Source organism: Cynara cardunculus, unplaced genomic scaffold (genome assembly GCF_001531365.2).
Source record: "Cynara cardunculus var. scolymus isolate 2C unplaced genomic scaffold, CcrdV1 Un_Scaffold_4006, whole genome shotgun sequence".
NCBI lineage: Eukaryota > Viridiplantae > Streptophyta > Magnoliopsida > Asterales > Asteraceae > Cynara > Cynara cardunculus.
The window spans coordinates 1-11,391 of NW_020201713.1; the positions used below are offsets into that span (position 1 = coordinate 1).

General features: G+C 33.5%; 2 protein-coding genes across 2 annotated transcripts in view; both read left to right on the forward strand.

The window, feature by feature from the left end:
- The first annotated feature begins 1,017 nt into the window (after positions 1 to 1,017).
- On the forward strand, positions 1,018 to 2,616 carry LOC112503867 (probable LRR receptor-like serine/threonine-protein kinase At1g53430). Its single transcript, XM_025107846.1, has 2 exons — positions 1,018 to 1,137; positions 2,260 to 2,616. The coding sequence occupies exons 1-2, from the start codon at positions 1,018 to 1,020 to the stop codon at positions 2,614 to 2,616; spliced, it is 477 nt and encodes a 158-aa protein (XP_024963614.1).
- Positions 2,617 to 10,248: 7,632 nt separating this feature from the next.
- The window catches only part of LOC112503866 (probable LRR receptor-like serine/threonine-protein kinase At1g53430), an 18,901-nt gene continuing 17,758 nt past the window's right edge, over positions 10,249 to 11,391 (forward strand). The window contains exon 1 of the mRNA XM_025107845.1: positions 10,249 to 10,342. Coding sequence (XP_024963613.1) covers positions 10,249 to 10,342 — 94 coding nt within the window. The remainder of the gene's footprint in view (positions 10,343 to 11,391) is intronic.

The window sequence follows — 11,391 nt, forward strand, 5'->3', positions numbered from 1 at the left end:
ACCTTCTGAATTTCATTCAGACTGTCCAGAAACTTAGAATTCCTAAATAATCTCCTACATAAAATCCATAGAAACTTAGAACGTTGAGCGGGACCACCGCTGGGGCAGCTCCCTGCAAGGGGGCGCAGCCCCTTACCCCCGGTCTTATGGCCATCTAAGGTGATAGGGGCAACATTTGTAAATATGCACACCGCACCTCCTAATTCATTATGTTTGCCTAGTCACCTAGTTGATCCTAGTAAATCACAATTACACCAAAATATTTGATGACACTAAAACCACCAACAATTTCATCCCACACTAAGAGCGGTAAGGTGATTGGTTGTAACTTGTAACAGCTCAGCTGACGCCATGGTTTTGCTTCCTCGGCATACTTCACATTCCTTGACCCTGTTCTCCACTTCTTGCCTCATTCCCTGCCAATCGACTTCCAAGCCTAGCCTTTGGAGAGTCTTGGTCACCTTTGAACGTCCCCTGTAGGTGTGTTGTTAAATTCCATAAATATTTCGGGAAGGGCCAGCCGATGTTTGTAGTATAAGAGGTCGTGATGCAATGAAAGTGAGGATGGGAGAGCTGCCCAGTCATAAGTTCGTCYATGGTTTTGATGGAACGGATWTTGAGATAATTCCTTACGAAGACGTTTCTGATGACCCCATAGAAAAGTCATAACTGCACTTTACCTCCACCTTAACTCTTTCAACTACGCGATCTAATTTCATGGTTTTTGGAGACACGAGAACTACCACTGAATTTAAAGACACTTCAGCCCTTTAGTGCCAACTCCCTAGCTTCTCTCAGCCCTCTGGACTCAAACAGCCATTTAAATGGCTCAACAAGACTTCCTCGTGGATGTTCGCTAAGGGTGCCGCCAATTTAAAAAAACTGTCATTCGACAGAGTTCCCTTCTGGATAATGCTAAAAATTGTTCACATAAGGTTCCATTAGAGGAAGAGCAAAAGTGTTTTAGCATCATGCTTTTCATTCATCCCTCCAGAAAATCTGTCACTTATTTTTCCAATGGAACCACATCAATGCATCCCCTTAAAAGCAGATAACAGCAGCTTTGATCTTCTCTTCATTCGAGTACTGATTCATGAATCTGGAAGAATCGTTATGCCTGCAAAAACCACTCATCAGGTTCTGTTCCATTGAAAATGGGTAGCTCTTGTTTCTGGGATTTGAGTTCCCAGAAATTCGCTGCTCCACCTATCCCTTGTGCACCACTATATATATGTATATGTATGTATGTATATATATGTTTAGAGGCAGGATCAAACGAGAACGTATATATATGTTTTGGTTTAAGTCTCAGGAAACGTGAAACTTGAGCTTTAGTGGTTTTACTTCGTTCCACATAGGACCAAAATGCAACCTAAAGTGAGTATCACAAATGGTAACTGTTTGAAGGCTCACCAACTTTCAGCGACAGTTTTAACTGTCACTAAAAAACTCCTATATATTCATCATCCTTTTTGCTGTCAAAAACATGTAAAATTCTCACTTTTCAGTCATACCACATTACCCTAAAGTGTGTTCATATAGAAACACATTTTATTGGTCTTTTGAACTTATTGATTACTTGCTAGTTCACGGGGATTATCACCAACTATGCATTGTTGATAATCATACTATATACGTTGTTTCATTGTATTTTGGGAGACAATTCGTCAAAAACCCGAAGCACACTCGATGGGTACAAAATTGCTTTAAGGATAAAGATTACTCGCCTTGAAAGCAACAAGTAGTAGTTTCTTATCACCCTTAGCCTAATTTAGTACTCCAAAACCAACAATTCATGCACCAACACAACAACAAAATTGGGTTTATAAGACGTTTTATAGGACTTAACCTTTTAGACCAAAATATAAAACGTCCTATCTAAAAGCGTCGTAATAAGTTAATACGATGCTTTTTGGCTCTTATCAAGTTTTTTARGACATTTTTAATTCAACGTGTTGCATGAACAATTTTAAAGACACTTTYGAGAACATGTCCTATAAACTCATCTTTTTATGGAACAYTTGTTTTTATATGAYATTTTTTCAAATAGTGTCCTGTAAAATTGTTAATGAGACGTTTTGTATTAAAAGTAACCTAAAAAACTTGTTAAGACAACCAAAAGCGTCATGTAAACTTATTGCAACGCTTTTAGATAGGACGACGTATTTTTTGGTCGTATAAATTAAGTCTTATAAAGCGGTGCATTATGACGCTTATAGCACGGCCATAACTGATAACTTCTACTTTTGGTTTGTGAAGGCACGTGTCCTAGAAGAGCAAGGGAGTCTTTTGGAACTTGTGGACTCTTGTCTTGGTTCGAAATACTCGAAAGAAGAGGCAATGACGATGTTGAACATGGCTCTCCTATGCACCAATCCATCTCCCACCCTTAGGCCGCCCATGTCCTCCGTGGTCAAGATGCTCGAAGGTAAAATCCCTGTTCAGCCACCAATGGTCAACGAGGTGCGAAGGAGCCTGGACATGAGCTTCACAGCCTTTGATGTGCTATCACGGGACAGTCAGACGCAAGYGTCCGCCATCTCGGAAGGCAGTCTYAGGGCCGACGAGCATGCCGACCAATGGTTAATGGGCATATTCGACAGAGTATTAGGATGAGACCCGTTCTTCAGACACAAAGCTTCTCCCCGATTTTATGAATGTCTATATTCCAATCAGTAAGGTCTATTTCTTCATTTATATACGTGATTGTTCATAAATTATATTTTTTGTTAATTCATAATTACATTCAAGTCTCATTTTGTGTATATGCAAAAATTGTAGTACATCAGGGATGATTAGTTGCAATGAAAATGCAAATATTAGGTTAAGTATAGGATGTAAAACCAAGTACATTGTGGTGTAAATTCAATTGATCACCTAAAATACAATGGATGCATGTCAAGATCATGGGAATTAGGTTGACTAATTTTGCTTCTGTTTTACTTATGAACACTTCAGTTTACTAGATCCAAAATCCAAAATCCTCCRAATGATTTTGTATCMTGGATCTCCCTTAACYATTAATTAAGAGCCCTAATTTCATTGTACACAATTACCAAACAATTATATTTCATTTTGCACTATATCATGAGAGCCTCTTAATCGTTCTGACCACTTAATCATTCTGCAATTGCCAAACAGCCCCTAACAAGTCATTCCAGAATCATGAGTTTGGGTACAATGAAAAGGTTAACTACTCTAATGTATCTTCTAGATCCTTATTCTTATGTTCCTTCAAAACAATAGGGAAACTGAAACCGTGTTCTCTTTGTAGGTAGCATTTCAACGTTCAGGACACGACGATCTTTCTCTCTTTCGGACTTGCAACATGTTGTTGTTGCAACTTCGAGCATAACAGGCTCGTTCATGAAGGAGTTGAAGAAGAGGGTGCATGATTAGATGTAGCTTGTGGTTATGTGTTGGTTATTATTAGCATAAGTTTGAGGGTGTATACATCAAATTAAAGCGGTTGTAACTTTAAGACACTTGCTTTTTCCCCCACTATGTTAGGACGATAAAGCGGGGCATGACATGCCTAAACGATTATTGAATCCGCTTAGGTTTTCCTTGGGTTTTCGGTAGCCAAGAAACTACCCCCCACCTTCCTTCCGTTTCGTTGAAGGACTCGAGAACAAGACTAGGTTATTGTTAAATGTGAGAATTAAGAATTGTTGAAAAACTATTATATTGAATCTGATTGTTATGTTTTTGTTTAATCTGCAACTTGAACAAGTGATGGTATGCTTGTTTGGATTATTATGAAATGTTGCTTTGAACTAGTAATATTGAGTATGTAGTTATATCTACGAAATAATTGTTTTATTCAGATATTTGCCAGACAACTATATTTCATGTAGAACTAAATCATATAAAAGGTTAAAATGGTAATTTATTGTCATTCAGAACAATTATCAAACAACCATATATCATTCGAAGCATCTTAAACATTTTAACCACTTAACCATTCTATATCAAACATTCAATAACTGTCAAACAGTCCCTAAATGATTATCGTTGTGCTTATTTAATAATTTACCAATGTTTATTATTTTGATTTGATTTGTTTCAAGAATTTTATGAAGAAAGGTTGGAGATAAAGGTGACGAATGAAGAAAAAAATCACCCAATGTAACGCGTAAGAACATCTTTAAAAGATTCTTTAAAATGAATAATATTAAAATTTCAGAGATTTTTAGGCAATTTTTTCCGCTCCAGTAGAATTAAAATGAAAAAAACATGAAAGAGAGTGAACATAACTCCTTATATATAAATGATTATTATGAGAGAAAATATTTTTTATTATATTTTCACCATTAAAGACTTTGAAAGTAAATGTTGAGGATAGGAAAATAATATTTTATTAAATATATGAAATATTCTAATAATATTATTACTGTTCTAATCTCCAAAATGGAGAAACACTTGGGGGACGTTTAGTTTGATTAAATGGTTTTGAGAGATCTGGCGTGAAACGATTTGGAATTGCAGAGATTTGATTTTGGAAAGATTTGGAATTCTTTGAAGTACTTTGTTTGTAGGATTTGTAATGGAATTGAATTTCATTCTTTATAAATAATGTATAAAAGATTATAAAAACAAACACATTATTATTTTTATTAATTTATTATTACAAAAGAAATTCTTTTAGTATATTTTAAAACATTACGACATATAAAACCTACGAAATCCCATAAAATACAAACCACACCCATAAAATTTCAAAACCTCATGTTTATGAGATTTCAAATCCAAAAAATCCATCAAATTAAACATCAGATTGAAATGTAATTCAATCTGCAATCCAATCTTACAATTCAAATGACACTTTAAAGTTAAATTTTAATTCTTCATTTTAATTTTTTTTATAGATTTATTAGAGATGCTTTAGCCGCCCTTATTTAAATCATATAATTTTATTAAGTCGTTGAAAATACTGTTTAAGACCATTAAAATAACAATGCACTAAAAAAATTATACGATTGAATTTACCAATTAAAAGTAGTTGACAATTTTATAGTTTAATCTTTTATTCCCAATGAGTTTGATGGTAGTGTATTTAATATTTAGGGGGTGTTTGGGATTGCTTATAAAAGCTGTTTTTTAACTTATTTCAGTCTGTCACCGGTGATAAGCTGTTTTCTGGTGTTTGGATAAGAAAAAAAATTGCTTATACTGGTGTCAAACCGGTAATAAGCTGTCTTTGATAAGTTAATTCTTCTTGACTTATGAAAAATTGTTTATTACCAGTTTACAATTTTAACCATGTTTTATTTAACTTCGATTTGATACCACATAAGTTAATAAACAATTTTACAAAAAAAAAAACATAAGTTGTTTTAAATAAGCAATCCCAAACACCCCCTTAGTAATTGTTTGTTTTTCATTAAAAAAAATTCTTATCAATCTTTTATGTCTGATTCGTTAAGAGGTATGATCATTCAGATTGTTTGTTTTTTTCAATTTTTTAAGTATTTATGTCTTATTTTCTTCTTATCTAATAAAAGGTAAACTAACATTTTTATTTACCTCTTATTGTTCTTTAAATCTTCAACAACGGCATTTCTCAATCGATTAGCCTTAACCGATCATTTCTCTCCATGGATCCTTAACAAATCAATCCTCACCTCTCTCAATTAATGTATTTTAATACGATGTAAATATATTAAACACCATTAATGACATATTTTCGTTTAAATGAATGTTAATTATATACATAGTGATAACAAAATATGTCCATTTTGAACCACAWGGGTGGTGCCTGATTGGTTTGAGCTTGACTCCAAAGGTCAAAAGTAATAGGAGGTCACAGGTTCAAATCCAAAGAGAAATAAAAATCCTCTTGTGGCCACGGAGGTTCAAATGCGATAACTCCGGGCTATCTGCAAAGCAGGTGGTCGTCCTGGGATTAGTTGACTCGTATAACAGGTTGGATATTCATGTTAATAAAAAAATATGTCCATTTTGTTTATTAAAAAAAAAGTAAACATGATAGCTAATATAAACCTTTTATATCCTTCCTTTTATTATTTATCTCATATTCCACACCCCAAACAAGAGTTCAAGAACACCAAAAATCCGAACGAGTGAGGAAACTCAAGGTTATGTTAAACAAACTAGAAGATAAATAAATCATTGATTTAAAAGTAATTAATAACTGTAAAACTAATTCATGACAAGTAAATTAATTGTTAACTGATAAATCATTGAGAGGTGTTTTGATTTACGCAATGATGTAGCTAATGGGGGGCTAGGTGGTGCTAAGCCCCCCTCGATGTTCCATACTTGGGGCCGTTTACCAAATGCTTACTCGGGTAAGTGAACACCAAGTCACATTACCGTACCGGATGAATATGGTAAGAACCAAGAATTTTACCCGGTAAGAGCGAAACAAGGACCAAGAATCTTACCCGATAAGTGAAGGTGACGACTCTTACCACAGTAAACGCTTATTGGGTATATTGTTGCATACGATAACGTTTTGGTGGACTAAAATCTTAAGTGTTAATTTTTGCCCGTAAACACTTACCAGATAAGTGTTTGGTAAACGGCCCATTAGTAACTTATATCTGAATATAATACAATAACGTTTATTCATTAGAGATGATTTTCTAGGCCTTTATGGTCAACATGAGCAATTTTGAAAAGGGAAAGATAATAATTTTTTTTTATTAAAATACATAAATATAAAATTAATAAAAAATATATTAATATAGCTGATTATTTAAAGGCTGTTTAGCAGTTGCTGAATGGTTTGGTACAGAATGGTTAAGTGGTCAGAATGGTTAAGAGGGCCAGAATGGTTAAGGACTGAATGAAATAATGTTGTTTAGTAATTGTTCTCTGAATAACAGTAAATTACCATTTTAACCCTTGTTCACATTAGGGATGCCTTTTAAACACTTGTATGACCAAAAATTAAACAGCCCCCAAGTATCAGATCCTTTCACGTTATCTCTCTCCCGACATGAACATCTCCTTCACGGTATCTCCTTCGTGGTATCTCTCTCTCTCCCGACGTGAACACATGCATTCCCTGTTTCATCTCAAAGATGACCTACATCTCAAATTTGGGTTTGAATCGATATTTGTTTTTGTTTTATTAGGGTTTTCATTTAGGGTTTTCATCTAGCGACGTGAGGTGGCGACGAGCGGCGACAGAGTGAAGACCGGCGATCGTGTGTGGGGGGAGGGATTTGAAGAGTGAAGACCGGCGACAGAGTGAAGACCGGCGATCGTGCGACAGAGTGACGAGCGGCGACAGAGTGAAGACCGGCGATCGTGTGTGGGGGGAGGGGCTGTGAGCGATGTGTGAGGAACGTTGGGGGAGAGGGCAAATATGGAAAAAGAGAACTCTGAATGGTTTAGARACCYTTTAGATGCAAAATGGTTAAGAGGAGAGTTGTAACCATTAAGAGCCATTTTYTATTTGCCAAACAACATCAACCTCTCACCGATTAAGATGTTGGCTCTTAATGTCACCATTAAGAGCCAAACAAACAGCCCCTTAATTTTGATTTTTAAAATCACAATAATCGTATAAAAGAAATAAGTAGGGGCCTATTTGGGATTTGGTTCAAAATGGGCACAGCAGGTGAGCAGTAATTATATGGACAGGACCCATCTATTTTCATCATTGAAACCGACAACCATCGATAATTGAGGTTYCATGAAAACACGTTAGGGTTATTTGTTTATCTTTTAACAGTTTTATTAAAAGATAATATTTGAATTATTAAGAGGTGAATCTTGTTTACTAAAAAAAAGTTTGCATCTTATAAACAAGATTCACCTCTTAATAGTTCTAAAACCCTCTGAATAATTTTGTATCATAAACCTCCCTTAACCATTAAGCGCACTGATTTCATTGTAAACAATTACTAAACAATTATATTTCATTTTGTATTATATCATGAAAGCCTCTYAATCATTCTGATCGCTTAATCATTCTGCACCAAATCATTCAGCAACWGTCAAACAGTCCCTTAGACAAGTCAAACACACTATTTTGTCCAGAATATGATGAATTAGCTATTTCAATCAACAATAATTGTAACAATCTACATTGATTTGAATTTAAATTATGCCACCCAGAAACGAATTAGCTATTTCACTCAAATTGTTAAACCATCGGTTATTAGTAGTGTTATTCTCGCCAAAACTGAGTAAGCGAGGTTAAACTGAAATAATTTGGATAACCTAATCCGCACATGTATATGTTAATCATTTAGCAGCCTCAAACAAGCCAAACCGCTATATACTAACAAAATACTGAAGTTATTAATAAATACTGGTGTATAGTATAATGATCGGTTTCAATTACTTGTTCTTATCAACACACAAATGTTCAAATCGTTGCATTGGTTCTTTTTTTTTTTTTAGTGTTTTCAATATCGCACACACACATGAGCCAAAACAAACATATAGTAGACGGGTCTTAACATCTCATTCGTTGTTTGACCATGTCGGCTAAAACGAGTGGGACTATAAATGTGATCCACTTTTTTCCCGTTTCGTCCCACTTGTTTTTTGAGGAAAATATTAGCACGTCGATTCACAAAAGTCCATTTTTCTCATTCTAGAGTTTAGATAGTCAAACCATTTTTAATCGATTTGATCAAACTAAGATCGCAATTGAAAAACTACCATATTGTATGTAACAATTTAGGCAACGCTTTAATTTGTACGCCAACTAAATCATACCACGTGCACGCTGGTTCCATTAGAAAAAAGAGAAAAGTTCAAAAGAACAGAACTTAAAAACCATTAATTTTTTTTTTTAATTTTGAATGATTAAGTCCATGGACATTTTTTTAATAAAGAAACCATCGAACTTTTATAAATTGGTCACTTACATCTTTTTAACCAAAAAAAAATGACATGTAACCGACTAACAACGTTATATATGTTTATTTCCTATTTGATGTATTCTTAAAAAAATTGTATTATGGTTAAATATAATAAATTATATATTATTTCTTTTAATTTTAAATCGTAGAAAATAAGAAATCTTTATTAAATTAATATTTGATATAAATAATTTAAACTTATAAAAGCAAGAAAAATAAAATCGTTTAATTTAATAAGTCGAGCTTTATAATATCAATATTTAGGGGCACTAATGAAAAAGAAAGGATGTGGGTTTTGTTTTAAACTCTTTTAAATGTTTTACACAAATTTGTATWTTTTTTTATGCAAGTGTTTAATATAAATATTTTTATAGAAGATATGAAATGACGAAAATACCCTCACATAATAAGCACATACAACACCTAACCAAAGAAGGGGTTGAAATCCGTAACACAAYACACGGTATAGAATATGCGATGTAATTCYGAAMGTTGAAWGACACAAAATCGAGTTTTGAGCGTCTGACCCATAAGATGACAGCAGTGGAATTGTAGGGAGGTGTTTGGATTTACGTATTATGATCTGATTGTCTATCATCAGCATAATCAATTTTGAAAGGAAAAAATGAGAATAAAATCGTTACTGATTGTTTAAATAAATATAAAGCTAATAAAAATATATCTGGTTGATTAGTTCTGATTTTTAAAAATCATAGCAGGTATAAGTTTAAAAGAATAAGTAAAGCGTGTTTGAGATTTGGGGTCGGGCACACCAAGAGGAAAGTAATTACATGGGTCCATTTTCTTGTTCTCATTCAAACTTATTTCGAAGTCAACGTGTCAATGATCATACAGATCACATCCTGCAATCTTACCGGATCCATATCGTCATAAATGATAGATAATTGAGAAATGATAGACAACTGAGGTTCGATGAAACGCAAATTCTACTCATATTACTCTTAGAAACAAATATGCTCGACCTTTTCCGATTCTTTTCTTTTACTGCATCAACCCAAAACGATAGCTTAATGCAATTCTATTCATATCATTCTTATAAATTATATATTTGAAAAAATGAATTGTCTCTAGAAACAAAAATCTATATGTTTCAATTTTCGACTTTATTATATACTGTAAAATTAAAATTAAAAAATAATATCGTTGAAAAGTCAAAATGCTCAAAAAAGGTTGGAGTTAAAAGTCAACGGTTAGTTGGCAATATTTTTTCTTCCCACTCAGCATTTAACACTCGTTGACAACTACTTACCATTTTAGTTTCGAATCTCTCTCTCTCTCTCTCACACACACTCAGAAGCAGAAACACAAGCTCGATCAGAGTTAGAGCAGACGGAGAACTGTAATCGAGGCGTTAATTTGATAACAGGAAGTCACATTAATTATGGTGGGATTCAAGTTCTCCATCCTTGTTTTGTTTTTATCGATGAGTCTTCGTGAAYTTGGATCTTCCGCTCAACCTCTACCTGTTGAAGAAGGTACATTGCTTAATCATTCTCTGTTCTTGTCAGTTAATCGATTTCTTCTTGTTGCTTAATTTTGTTCTGTTCACTAGATTTTTCATCTGATTTTGGAATTTTCATCACGAGAAAATTGGTTTCGTCGAATAGGTTTATTTGGTTGGTTGATGATAACGGTTATCCGCATTATCTTTTAGTTTTTTCAAGTCACAAACATTTAATCATTCCAGGAAGCTGCGAAACAAAACAGTATGTGGAATAACCGTAAATTAGTACTTGCAAACGTTTTGATTTTTTCTTCGAAAATATTTGGCTCTATAGGGCATCCACTATGTTGAGTGTTTCAAATATCAATCACACCACACTCGAATCAATCCAAAACCAAGATCGAAACTCTTTATCCCAAAGATAAACTCAAAACGTAGTTCGTATGCGGAAACGATAAACCCGAAACTCTCAACGGAACAATGAACTACCCAAATAATGAACATAACTAGGCAGAAAAATAAGAAATAGATAAAGACACGAATTTACGTGGAAAACCCAGAACAGGGAAAATCACATCACCGAGAAGTCCACTTTACTTGATCAATGTTACAATGCTTAAGAAACGGAGAAATCGATGAAGATCGAAATTAAGGATTTTATGCTAATMTAATCTCTAATATTCTTTTTTGACGTTTTCTATTAATTTWYTACAGTTWTTTCTTTACATAMTATATTATCGTCACGTCAAYAACTTAAAAGACTTTTACATAACTTCATTATGCGAAAAACCTTACCCAAGCTTTTTATAGTTTTTTTAAAACTTTACCGAATCCCACCGTTTTAACTTTATATTATTTATATTCTTATTTATAAAAATAAATATATTAAAACATTATACAAATACATATTTATTTATATCGAGAAAGTATACATAAGTTGCTGTTTGTTTATAGTAAAAAGTGTATAAAAATTATTTTCAAAACACCCTAAAATTTATAAATTTGTATAGAAATTAGGTTATCAAGAAATCCGTAGAAACTGTATAAATACAATAAAAATTATTAAAAGTTGATTTAAAA